This window comes from Salvelinus fontinalis, chromosome 3, assembly GCF_029448725.1.
Source record: "Salvelinus fontinalis isolate EN_2023a chromosome 3, ASM2944872v1, whole genome shotgun sequence".
Classification (NCBI taxonomy): Eukaryota; Metazoa; Chordata; class Actinopteri; order Salmoniformes; family Salmonidae; genus Salvelinus; species Salvelinus fontinalis.
Genome location: NC_074667.1, coordinates 66787947 through 66802295, shown reverse-complemented (window position 1 = coordinate 66802295; position 14349 = coordinate 66787947). Strand labels below are relative to the sequence as shown.

Here is a 14349-nt window from a genome sequence, read left to right as displayed (position 1 = left end):
CCCTATAGAGATAGCTGATAGTACACTACAGTACTACCTCATGGTAGTAGTTCCTGAGCCCTATAGAGATAGTTGATAGTACACTACAGTACTACCTCATGGTAGTAGTTCCTGAGCCCTATAGAGATAGTACACTACAGTATTACCTCATGGTAGTAGTTCCTGAGCCCTATAGAGATAGTACACTACAGTATTACCTCATGGTAGTAGTTCCTGAGCCCTATAGAGATAGTTGATAGTACACTACAGTACTACCTCATGGTAGTAGTTCCTGAGCCCTATAGAGATAGTTGATAGTACACTACAGTATTACCTCATTGTAGTAGTTCCTGAGCCCTATAGAGATAGTACACTACAGTATTACCTCATGGTAGTAGTTCCTGAGCCCTATAGAGATAGTACACTACAGTATTACCTCATGGTAGTAGTTCCTGAGCCCTATAGAGATAGTTGATAGTACACTACAGTATTACCTCATGGTAGTAGTTCCTGAGCCCTATAGAGATAGTTGATAGTACACTACAGTATTACCTCATGGTCGTAGTTCCTGAGCCCTATAGAGATAGTTGATAGTACACTACAGTACTACCTCATGGTCGTAGTTCCTGAGCCCTATAGAGATAGTTGATAGTACACTACAGTACTACCTCATGGTAGTAGTTCCTGAGCCCTATAGAGATAGTACACTACAGTATTACCTCATGGTAGTAGTTCCTGAGCCCTATAGAGATAGTTGATAGTACACTACAGTACTACCTCATGGTAGTAGTTCCTGAGCCCTATAGAGATAGTTGATAGTACACTACAGTATTACCTCATGGTAGTAGTTCCTGAGCCCTATAGAGATAGTTGATAGTACACTACAGTACTACCTCATGGTAGTAGTTCCTGAGCCCTATAGAGATAGTTGATAGTACACTACAGTACTACCTCATGGTAGTAGTTCCTGAGCCCTATAGAGATAGTTGATAGTACACTACAGTACTACCTCATGGTAGTAGTTCCTGAGCCCTATAGAGATAGTACACTACAGTATTACCTCATGGTAGTAGTTCCTGAGCCCTATAGAGATAGTACACTACAGTATTACCTCATGGTAGTAGTTCCTGAGCCCTATAGAGATAGTTGATAGTACACTACAGTACTACCTCATGGTAGTAGTTCCTGAGCCCTATAGAGATAGTACACTACAGTATTACCTCATGGTAGTAGTTCCTGAGCCCTATAGAGATAGTTGATAGTACACTACAGTATTACCTCATGGTAGTAGTTCCTGAGCCCTATAGAGATAGTTGATAGTACACTACAGTATTACCTCATGGTAGTAGTTCCTGAGCCCTATAGAGATAGTACACTACAGTATTACCTCATGGTAGTAGTTCCTGAGCCCTATAGAGATAGTACACTACAGTATTACCTCATGGTAGTAGTTCCTGAGCCCTATAGAGATAGTACACTACAGTACTACCTCATGGTCGTAGTTCCTGAGCCCTATAGAGATAGTTGATAGTACACTACAGTACTACCTCATGGTAGTAGTTCCTGAGCCCTATAGAGATAGTACACTACAGTATTACCTCATGGTAGTAGTTCCTGAGCCCTATAGAGATAGTTGATAGTACACTACAGTACTACCTCATGGTAGTAGTTCCTGAGCCCTATAGAGATAGTTGATAGTACACTACAGTATTACCTCATGGTAGTAGTTCCTGAGCCCTATAGAGATAGTTGATAGTACACTACAGTACTACCTCATGGTAGTAGTTCCTGAGCCCTATAGAGATAGTTGATAGTACACTACAGTACTACCTCATGGTAGTAGTTCCTGAGCCCTATAGAGATAGTACACTACAGTACTACCTCATGGTAGTAGTTCCTGAGCCCTATAGAGATAGTACACTACAGTATTACCTCATGGTAGTAGTTCCTGAGCCCTATAGAGATAGTACACTACAGTACTACCTCATGGTAGTAGTTCCTGAGCCCTATAGAGATAGTACACTACAGTACTACCTCATGGTAGTAGTTCCTGAGCCCTATAGAGATAGTACACTACAGTATTACCTCATGGTAGTAGTTCCTGAGCCCTATAGAGATAGTACACTACAGTACTACCTCATGGTAGTAGTTCCTGAGCCCTATAGAGATAGTTGATAGTACACTACAGTATTACCTCATGGTAGTAGTTCCTGAGCCCTATAGAGATAGTACACTACAGTATTACCTCATGGTAGTAGTTCCTGAGCCTTATAGAGATAGTTGATAGTACACTACAGTATTACCTCATGGTAGTAGTTCCTGAGCCCTATAGAGATAGTACACTACAGTATTACCTCATGGTAGTAGTTCCTGAGTCCTATAGAGATAGTACACTACAGTACTACCTCATGGTAGTAGTTCCTGAGCCCTATAGAGATAGTTGATAGTACACTACAGTACTACCTCATGTTAGTAGTTCCTGAGCCCTGTAGAGATAGTTGATAGTACACTACAGTATTACCTCATGGTAGTAGTTCCTGAGCCCTATAGAGATAGTTGATAGTACACTACAGTATTACCTCATGGTAGTAGTTCCTGAGCCCTATAGAGATAGTTGATAGTACACTACAGTATTACCTCATGGTAGTAGTTCCTGAGCCCTATAGAGATAGTTGATAGTACACTACAGTACTACCTCATGGTAGTAGTTCCTGAGCCCTATAGAGATAGTACACTACAGTATTACCTCATGGTAGTAGTTCCTGAGCCCTATAGAGATAGTTGATAGTACACTACAGTATTACCTCATGGTAGTAGTTCCTGAGCCCTATAGAGATAGTTGATAGTACACTACAGTATTACCTCATGGTCGTAGTTCCTGAGCCCTATAGAGATAGTTGATAGTACACTACAGTACTACCTCATGGTCGTAGTTCCTGAGCCCTATAGAGATAGTTGATAGTACACTACAGTACTACCTCATGGTAGTAGTTCCTGAGCCCTATAGAGATAGTACACTACAGTATTACCTCATGGTAGTAGTTCCTGAGCCCTATAGAGATAGTTGATAGTACACTACAGTACTACCTCATGGTAGTAGTTCCTGAGCCCTATAGAGATAGTTGATAGTACACTACAGTATTACCTCATGGTAGTAGTTCCTGAGCCCTATAGAGATAGTTGATAGTACACTACAGTACTACCTCATGGTAGTAGTTCCTGAGCCCTATAGAGATAGTTGATAGTACACTACAGTACTACCTCATGGTAGTAGTTCCTGAGCCCTATAGAGATAGTTGATAGTACACTACAGTACTACCTCATGGTAGTAGTTCCTGAGCCCTATAGAGATAGTACACTACAGTATTACCTCATGGTAGTAGTTCCTGAGCCCTATAGAGATAGTACACTACAGTATTACCTCATGGTAGTAGTTCCTGAGCCCTATAGAGATAGTTGATAGTACACTACAGTACTACCTCATGGTAGTAGTTCCTGAGCCCTATAGAGATAGTTGATAGTACACTACAGTATTACCTCATGGTAGTAGTTCCTGAGCCCTATAGAGATAGTACACTACAGTATTACCTCATGGTAGTAGTTCCTGAGCCCTATAGAGATAGTACACTACAGTATTACCTCATGGTAGTAGTTCCTGAGCCCTATAGAGATAGTTGATAGTACACTACAGTATTACCTCATGGTAGTAGTTCCTGAGCCCTATAGAGATAGTTGATAGTACACTACAGTATTACCTCATGGTCGTAGTTCCTGAGCCCTATAGAGATAGTTGATAGTACACTACAGTACTACCTCATGGTCGTAGTTCCTGAGCCCTATAGAGATAGTTGATAGTACACTACAGTACTACCTCATGGTAGTAGTTCCTGAGCCCTATAGAGATAGTACACTACAGTATTACCTCATGGTAGTAGTTCCTGAGCCCTATAGAGATAGTTGATAGTACACTACAGTACTACCTCATGGTAGTAGTTCCTGAGCCCTATAGAGATAGTTGATAGTACACTACAGTATTACCTCATGGTAGTAGTTCCTGAGCCCTATAGAGATAGTTGATAGTACACTACAGTACTACCTCATGGTAGTAGTTCCTGAGCCCTATAGAGATAGTTGATAGTACACTACAGTACTACCTCATGGTAGTAGTTCCTGAGCCCTATAGAGATAGTTGATAGTACACTACAGTACTACCTCATGGTAGTAGTTCCTGAGCCCTATAGAGATAGTACACTACAGTATTACCTCATGGTAGTAGTTCCTGAGCCCTATAGAGATAGTACACTACAGTATTACCTCATGGTAGTAGTTCCTGAGCCCTATAGAGATAGTTGATAGTACACTACAGTACTACCTCATGGTAGTAGTTCCTGAGCCCTATAGAGATAGTACACTACAGTATTACCTCATGGTAGTAGTTCCTGAGCCCTATAGAGATAGTTGATAGTACACTACAGTATTACCTCATGGTAGTAGTTCCTGAGCCCTATAGAGATAGTTGATAGTACACTACAGTATTACCTCATGGTAGTAGTTCCTGAGCCCTATAGAGATAGTACACTACAGTATTACCTCATGGTAGTAGTTCCTGAGCCCTATAGAGATAGTACACTACAGTATTACCTCATGGTAGTAGTTCCTGAGCCCTATAGAGATAGTACACTACAGTACTACCTCATGGTCGTAGTTCCTGAGCCCTATAGAGATAGTTGATAGTACACTACAGTACTACCTCATGGTAGTAGTTCCTGAGCCCTATAGAGATAGTACACTACAGTATTACCTCATGGTAGTAGTTCCTGAGCCCTATAGAGATAGTACACTACAGTATTACCTCATGGTAGTAGTTCCTGAGCCCTATAGAGATAGTTGATAGTACACTACAGTATTACCTCATGGTAGTAGTTCCTGAGCCCTATAGAGATAGTTGATAGTACACTACAGTATTACCTCATGGTAGTAGTTCCTGAGCCCTATAGAGATAGTACACTACAGTATTACCTCATGGTAGTAGTTCCTGAGTCCTATAGAGATAGTTGATAGTACACTACAGTATTACCTCATGGTAGTAGTTCCTGAGCCCTATAGAGATAGTGGGGTGAAAAAGTATTTGTCCCCTTTCTGATTGTCTCTTTAAAAAAATTAAATAAATGTGTATACTGAATGTTATCAGATCTTCAACCAAAACCTAATATTAGATGAAGGGAACCTGAATGAACAAATAACACAAATGTGACACTTATTTCATTTCATAAACAAAGTTATGCAACACCCAATTCCCCTGTGAGAAAAAGTAATTTCCCCCTGACACTCAATAACTGGCTGTGCCTCCTTTAGTGCCTGTTGATCAGTCTAACGTCGCTGTGGGGAGTTTTGGCCTGCTCTTCCATGCAGAACTACTCAACGACACCGGAACTACTCGTTTCAAGTCCTGCAACATCTCCCTTGTGATTAGGTCTGGACTTTAACTAGGCCATTCCAAAACTTCAAATGTGTTGCTTTTTAGCCATTTTCATGTTGACTTGATTGTGTGTTTTGGATCATTGTCTTGCTGTATGACCCAGCTGCTCTACAGCTCAGATAGATGGCCTGACATTCAGAGGGTCTTAATGTGGAACGCAGTGTTTGGCTTTACACCAGACGCGGATAAAATCAGAAAGGGGGAAAATACTTTTTTACAACACTGTATATCAACACAATGGTGATAGTATAGTCCAGTATTACCTCATGGTCGTGGTTCCTGAGCCCTATCGAGATAGATCTACTAGATCGTGATAGGACGGCTGTCATGGCGTACAGGTTGATCAGGACGTCAGCAACACGCTTCAGGATCAGCTGCTCCTCTACTATCGTCTGTAGGAACAGAAAAGACACAGGTGTTGTGATACTATTCAGACCCCTTCACATATTCTAGCTTTTAGGACAGAGTAGCAGGCAGTTTACTCTGGGCACCTTTTTATCCAAGCTACTCAATACTGCCCCCCTGTCCCAAAGAAGTTAACAAAGTCTCCAAAGAAGGGCCAGAAGTATACAGAATGGTGTCGTCTGCGTAGAGGTAGATCAGAGAATCACCAGCAGCAAGAGCGACATAATTGATATATACAGAGAAAAGAGTTGGTCCGAGAATTGAACCTTGAGACTGCCAGAGGTCCGGACAACAGGCCCTCTGATTTGACACACTGAACTCTATCTGAGAAGCAGTTGGTGAACCAGGCGAGGCAGTCATTTGAGAAACCAAGGCTGTTGAGTCTGCCGATAAGAATGTGGTGATTGACAGAGTCGAAAGCCTTGGCCAGGTCGATGAATACGGCTGCAGAGTAATGTCTTTTATCGATGGCGGTTATGATATCGTTTAGGACCTTGAGCGTTGCTGAGGTGCACCCACGACCAGCTCGGAAACCAGATTGCATAGCGCAGAAGGTATGGTGGAATTCGAAGTGATCGGTGATCTGTTTGTTAACTTGGCTTTTGAAGACCTTAGAAAGGCAGGGTAGGATAGATATAGGCCTGTAACAGTTTGGGCCTAGGGTGTCTCCCCCTTTGAAGAGAGGGATGACCACGGTAGATTTCCAATCTTTGGGGATCTCAGACGATACGAAAGAGAGGTTGAACAGACTGGTAATAGGGGTTGCAACAATTGCGGCGGATAATTTTAGAAAGAGAGGGTCCAGATTGTCTAGCCTGGCTGATTTGTAGGGATCCAGATTTTGCAGCTCTTTCAGAACATCAGCTATCTGGATTTGGGTGAAGGAGAAAATGGGGAAAGCTTGGGCAAGTTAATGAATTATCATTGATCTAGTTTATTCTTACCAATCACTTAAACATATTTAATAATGATCTCTTACCTAGCTTGATGACTGTGGCCATTTGTATTACTTTTTGTTGTTCTACATAGAGACAGCTAGAAGGGCCATGGATCATATTAGATTGTTGTTCTACATATTAACTGACTTGCCTAGTTAAATAAAGGTTAAATCAAAAATATCCACAACATCATAGTTAGGAAATCGTTACAGAATAAAAAATATTCCAAAACATACATCCTGTTTGCAATAAGGCACTAAAGTAAAACTGCAAAGGTGGCAAGAAATAAACTTTTTGTCCTGAACACAAAGAGTTGTATTGTGTTGGATTTGCCCCAACATAATACATCACTAAGTAGCACTCCATATTTTCAAGCATGGTGATGGCTGCATCATGTTATGGGTATGCTTGTCATCGTTGAGGACTGCAGAGTTTTCAAGGATAAAAATAAACAAAATGGATCTAAGCAAAGGCAAAATCCTAGAGGAAAACCTGGTTCAGTCTGCTTTCCACCAGACACTGGAAGATTCACTTTTTTAGCAGGACAACCTGATTGGCCGAGTTACAGTTTTGACTTAAATTTGCTTGACAATCTATGGGAAGACCTGAAAATGGTTGTCTAGGAATGATCAACAACCAATTTGACAGAGCTTGATTCATTTTGAAAAGAATAAATAGGCAACTGTTGCACAATCCAGGTGTGGAAAGCTCTTCGGGAGTTTTTCCTAGCCCCCGTGCTTCTACACCTGCATTGCTTGCTGTTTGGGGTTAGAGGCTGGGTTTCTGTACAGCACTTTGAGATATCAGCTGATGTAAGAAGGGCTTTATAAATACATTTGATTGATTGATTGTAATCGCTGCCAAAGGTGATTCTAACATGTATTGACTCAGGGGTGTGAATACTTATGTCAATTAGATGTTTCCGTATTTAACATTCAATACATTTGAAAAAAATTCCAAAAACCCGTTTTCACTTTGTCATTATGGGATATTATGTGTAGATGGGGGAGAATTGTTTTTCTTTAATCTATTTTGAATTCAGGCTGTAACGACAAAATGTGAAATAAGTCAAGGCTATAATGTACCTTTCCATATCTGTACAGCAGGTTCTCCACTGTGGAGCCAAAATGGGCCACGTTCTGCTCCAGTTTCTTGGCACTGTCCTGGGAGAGAATACGGGACAGGGAAACTATGACTTCATTTATACATTCCATTCACTCATTAGATCAGCGTTTCCCAACCCTCTCATCGGGCCACCCCACACTTTTTAGCATTTTTGTTTTGACCCTAAACTTGCACACCTGATTCAATTAGTCAAAGGCTTGATGATTCGTTGACTAATGGAATCAGGTGCACCACTTTAGGGTTAAAACAAACACGTGGAACGTCTGGGAGGCCCGAGGAGCGGGAAACTCTGCATTAGATGCTTCCCACCAAAGTGACAGAATGCAGGGTTTGTACAGACAGTGGCAAGTCAAAGTCAAGGACATTCAAGTACTTCTTCAAGCAATAATATTTATTTTCAAGGACCATCAATTTGTAATTGTTACTATTACGCAATTGTTTCTAGTCGCTTCCAACTGGCAGCTTTAGTGTCGCCGGTCTGGAAAATGGCGAGTGGACTGTGTGAGGAAAACGGCAGGAGCCCGGGAACGGCAGGAGCCCGGGAACGGCAGGAGCACGGGAACGGCAGGAGCACGGGAACGGCAGGAGCACGGGAACGGCAGGAGCACGGGAACGGCAGGAGCCCGGGGACGGCAGGAGCACGGGAACGGCAGGAGCCCGGGGACGGCAGGAGCCCGGGGACGGCAGGAGCACGGGAACGGCAGGAGCACGGGAACGGCAGGAGCACGGCTGCCGCTTGATAAAGCTGAATATTGCAGGTGCCCCAAGAATGAGGCAACTGGCAAAAAAACTCTCAAGGTTGTTGCAAAGAAAATGTCACAAGGTCACAATGTAGAACTGGTGCCAGCACAGGATGCAGCGTTGTCACAAGGTCACAATGTAGAACTGGTGCCAGCACAGGATGCAGCGCTGTCTTTTTCCCCTTCATGAGGCTCTTCAGGGCCAGCTCACCCACTCGCAATGTCAGTCTGACACGTTTTGCACCTCACACAGTGTGGGTCGGTGGGGTCCAGTGACATAGTGGTAAAGAAAGGTGGGTCAACTATACTGAACAACAATAGAAAACACAACATGTAAAGTGTTGGTCCCTTGTTTCATGAGCGGAAATAAAAGATCCCAGAAATGTCCCATTCGCACAAAACGCAGAATTTAATCTACATTTGTCCGTCATTTTAGCTATCGATGCTTGGTGGCGCCTGATCAGTCTGTTTGGTACATTTTACATTTACATTTGAGTCATTTAGCAGACGCTCTTATCCAGAGCGACTTACAGTAGAGTGCATACATTTTATTACATTTTTTACATACTGAGACAAGGATATCCCTACCGGCCAAACCCTCCCTAACCCGGACGACGCTATGCCAATTGTGCGTCGCCCCACGGACCTCCCGGTTGCGGCCGGCTGCGACAGAGCCTGGGCCTGAGTCTCTGGGTTTATGATTATACAAAATTCTTACAACCAATATAATGTTATATATATGGGGGATACAATCTTCCCAGCACTGCAGATTCTGCTGTGAGGAGGCAGAGTCATTAGATAATTTATTTTGGTATTGTCCATATGTAGCTCGTTTTTGGTCACAGGTCCAGGAATGGCTGAAGAATTGCAATATTTACCTGGAGCTATGCAAATAGTCTGGGTAGACATTTGATTAGCTGTTCAGGAGTCTTATGGCTTGGGGGTAGAAGCTGTTTAGAAGCCTCTTGGACTTTGGCTTGGCGCTCTGGCACTGCTTGCCATGAAGTAGCAGAGAGAACAGTCTATGACTAGGGTGGCTGGAGTCAGACCATTTTTAGGGCCTTCCTCTGACACCGCCTGGTGTAGAGGTCCTGGATGGGAGGCAGCTTGGCCCCAGTGATGTACTGAGCCGTACGCATTACCCTCTGTACTGCCTTGCGGTCGGAGGCCGAGCAGTTGCCGTACCAGGCAGTGATGCAACCAGTCAGGATGCTCTCGATGGTGCAGCTGTAGAACCTTTTGAGGATCTGAGGACCCATGCCAAATCTTTTCAGTCTCCTGAGGGGGAATAGGTTTTGTCGTGCCCTCTTCACGACTGTCATGATGTGCATGGACCATGTTAGTTTGTTGGTGATGTGGACGCCAAGGAACTTGAAGCTCTCAACCTGCTCCACTACAGCCCCGTCGGTGATAATGGGGGCGTGCTCTGTCCTCCTTTTCCTGTAGTCTACAATCATCTCCTTAGTCTTGATCACATTGAGGGAGAGGTTGTTGTCCTGGCACCACCCGGCCAGGTCTCTGACCTCCTCCCTATAGGCTGTCTCGTTGTTGTCGTGATCAGGCCTACCACTGTTGTGTCATCAGCAAACTTAAATGTTATTGTTTATTAGTTTACTCCAATTGGGGGAGGGGTGGTAGGGAATAATAAGGGAAGGTATATTCTTTAAAAAGTTCAAAAGTTTGGGGTCACTAAGAAATGTCCACGTGCCATTGGAACACAGGAGTGATGGTTGCTGATAATGGGGCCTCTGAACGCCTATGTAGATATTCCATTAAAAATCAGCCGTTTCCAGCTACAATAGTCATTTACAACATTAACAATGTCTACACTGTATTTCTGATCAATGTGATGTTATTTTAATGGACTTTTTTTTGTTGCTTTTCTTTAAAAAACAAGGACATTTCTAAGTGACCCCAAACTTTTGAACGGTAGTGTGTATTTGTATTTATGTGTTATTTACCTCCAAAAATATGGAGGATTGGAAATAAGGCAGACAGTTACGTTGATGGAAGCAACAATCTATCCTCAATATTAAAGCTGATCCACTAAAAAAAACTATTTAAAAAAATATAAAAATAAAATAATAACTTGAGAAAATGTCTAATTTTCAAGCTATTCCAGTACTTTCAGGATTTAGAAAGGGCCACCGCTGAGTTCACTAGATAAGAGCTCTTCTTAACCAGACTAAATTATGGCTTAAAACACAGCTTTGATGTCATTCTGAAATACTTATTTTAGATTACTTATTACGGGGATCATCAAGTAGAATGTTGCGGGACGATTTTTTCTTGAGTAGATGCTCAGAACATAATTACAAATTATTTGTAGAGTGCAAATTGACCGCAAGAAGCCCAAACCGATATAATATTTGACTAAAACAATAATTTCAAACCTTGCTTATATTTGTATACGATCACAAATATCTCTCATGTGTGGGAATACTTTGGAACAGATTTTCCCAAAATTGTATCACTTGGAGCTTATTTTTTACAGTACTTTAGGTCCAACAATTACACAAATACAATAACCAGCGGGGCGAATTCAGCCAGTGGGCCACCAGTGAGGGACCCTGACTTATGGTAACAGCGTGTGGGCCACCAGTGAGGGAACCCTGACTTATGGTAACAGCGTGTGGGCCACCAGTGAGGGAACCCTGACTTATGGTAACAGCGTGTGGACCACCAGTGAGGGAACCCTGACTTATGGTAACAGTGTGTACTGTAAGCCTGTGAGGGAACCTGACTTATGGTAACAGCGTGTGGGCCACCAGTGAGGGAACCCTGACTTATGGTAACAGCGTGTGGGCCACCAGTGAGGAACCCTGACTTATGGTAACAGCGTGTGGGCCACCAGTGAGGAACCCTGACTTATGGTATCAGCGTGTGGGCCACCAGTGAGGAACCCTGACTTATGGTAACAGCGTGTGGGCCACCAGTGAGGAACCCTGACTTATGGTATCAGCGTGTGGGCCACCAGTGAGGGAACCTGACTTATGGTAACAGCGTGTGGGCCACCAGTGAGGGAACCCTGACTTATGGTAACAGCGTGTGGGCCACCAGTGAGGAACCCTGACTTATGGTAACAGCGTGTGGGCCACCAGTTAGGAACCCTGACTTATGGTAACAGCGTGTGAGCCACCAGTGAGGGAACCCTGACTTATGGTAACAGTGTGTACTGTAAGCCTGTGAGGGAACCTGACTTATGGTAACAGCGTGTGGGCCACCAGTGAGGAACCCTGACTTATGGTATCAGCGTGTGGGCCACCAGTGAGGGAACCTGACTTATGGTAACAGCGTGTGGGCCACCAGTGAGGGAACCCTGACTTATGGTAACAGCGTGTGGGCCACCAGTGAGGAACCCTGACTTATGGTAACAGCGTGTGGGCCACCAGTTAGGAACCCTGACTTATGGTAACAGCGTGTGAGCCACCAGTGAGGGAACCCTGACTTATGGTAACAGCGTGTGGGCCACCAGTGAGGGAACCCTGACTTATGGTAACAGCGTGTGGGCCACCAGTGAGGGAACCTGACTTATGGTAACAGCGTGTGGGCCACCAGTGAGGGAACCCTGACTTATGGTAACAGCGTGTGGGCCACCAGTGAGGGAACCCTGACTTATGGTAACAGCGTGTGGGCCACCAGTGAGGGAACCCTGACTTATGGTAACAGCGTGTGGGCCACCAGTGAGGGAACCTGACTTATGGTAACAGCGTGTGGGCCACCAGTGAGGAACCCTGACTTATGGTATCAGCGTGTGGGCCACCAGTGAGGGAACCCTGACTTATGGTAACAGCGTGTGGGCCACCAGTGAGGAACCCTGACTTATGGTAACAGCGTGTGGGCCACCAGTGAGGAACCCTGACTTATGGTATCAGCGTGTGGGCCACCAGTGAGGGAACCCTGACTTATGGTAACAGCGTGTGGGCCACCAGTGAGGGAACCCTGACTTATGGTAACAGTGTGTGGGCCACCAGTGAGGAACCCTGACTTATGGTAACAGTGTGTGGGCCACCAGTGAGGAACCCTGACTTATGGTAACAGTGTGTGGGCCACCAGTGAGGAACCCTGACTTATGGTAACAGCGTGTGGGCCACCAGTGAGGGAACCCTGACTTATGGTAACAGCGTGTGGGCCACCAGTGAGGAACCCTGACTTATGGTAACAGCGTGTGGGCCACCAGTGAGGGAACCCTGACTTATGGTAACAGCGTGTGGGCCACCAGTGAGGGAACCCTGACTTATGGTAACAGTGTGTGGGCCACCAGTGAGGAACCCTGACTTATGGTAACAGCGTGTGGGCCACCAGTGAGGGAACCCTGACTTATGGTAACAGTGTGTACTGTAAGCCTGTGAGGATCAATAATGATAGCATATACAGTGCATTTAGAAAGTAATCAGACCCCTTGACTTTTGCCACATTGTTACATTACAACCTTATTCTAATATTAAATCTATTCTAATATTAAATCTACACACAATACGCCATACTGACAAAGCCAACACAGTTTTGAAATATTTGCAAAATGTGAAAAAAAAACAAAAAAAAACAAAATACCTTATCTACATACAGTACCAGTCAAAAGTTGACACATCTACTCATTCCTATTGTCTACATTGTAGAATAATAGTGAAGACATCAAAACATTGAAATAACACATATGGAATCATATAGTTACCAACAACAACAAAAAGTGTTAAACATATCAAAATATATTTGAGATTTGAGATTCTTTGCCTTGATGACAGCTTTGCACACTCTTGGCATTCTCTCAACCAGCTTCACGAGGTAGTCACCTGGAATGCATTTCAAATAACAGGTGTGCCTTGTTAAAAGTTAATTTGTGGAATTTCTTTCATTCTTAATGCGTTTGAGACAAAACCATTGTGTTGTGACAAGGTAGGGGTGGTATACAGAAGATAGCTCTATTTGGTAAAAGATCAAGTCCATATTATGGCAAGAACAGCTCAAATAACAAAGAGAAATGACAGTCCATCATTACTTTAAGACATGAAGGTCAGTCAATCCGGAAAATTTCAAGAACTTTGAACATTTCTTCAAGTGCAGTTGCAAAACCATCAAGCGCAATGATAAAACTGGCTCTCATGAGGACCGCCACAGGAAAGGAAGACCCAGAGTTATCTCTGCTGCAGAGGATGTTCATTAGAGATACCAGACTCAGAAATTGCAGGCCAAATAAATGCTTCACAAAAGTTCAAGAAACAGACCCATCTCAACAACTGTTTCAGAGGAGACTGCGTGAATCAGGCCTTCATGGTCGAATTGCTGCAAAGAAACCACTACTAAAGGATATAAATAATAAGAAGAGACTTGCTTGGGCCAAGAAACACGAGCAGTGGACATTAGACCGTTGGAAATCTGTCCTTTAGTCTGATGAGTCCAAATTTGAGATTTTTGGTTCCAACCACCGTGTCTTTGTGAAACGCAGAGTTAGGTGAACGGATGATCTCTGCATGTGTGGTTCCCACCGTGAAGCATGGAGGAGGAGGTGTGATGGTGTGGTTCCCACCGTGAAGCATGGAGGAGGAGGTGTGATGGTGTGGTTCCCACCGTGAAGCATGGAGGAGGAGGTGTGATGGTGTGGTTCCCACCGTGAAGCATGGAGGAGGAGGTGTGATGGTGTGGTTCCCACCGTGAAGCATGGAGGAGGAGGTGTGATGGTGTG

The 14349-nt window shown here is 43.8% G+C and overlaps 1 protein-coding gene across 1 annotated transcript in view; it reads right to left on the bottom strand.

Moving 5' to 3' along the window:
* Positions 1 to 5634: 5634 nt before the first annotated feature.
* Positions 5635 to 14349, bottom strand: part of acad9 (acyl-CoA dehydrogenase family, member 9) — a 47968-nt gene continuing 39253 nt past the window's right edge. The window contains exons 14-15 of the mRNA XM_055917830.1: positions 7887 to 7964; positions 5635 to 5850 (exon numbers count right to left, since the gene is read on the bottom strand). Coding sequence (XP_055773805.1) covers positions 5650 to 5850; positions 7887 to 7964 — 279 coding nt within the window. The 3' untranslated portion in view covers positions 5635 to 5649. The remainder of the gene's footprint in view (positions 5851 to 7886; positions 7965 to 14349) is intronic.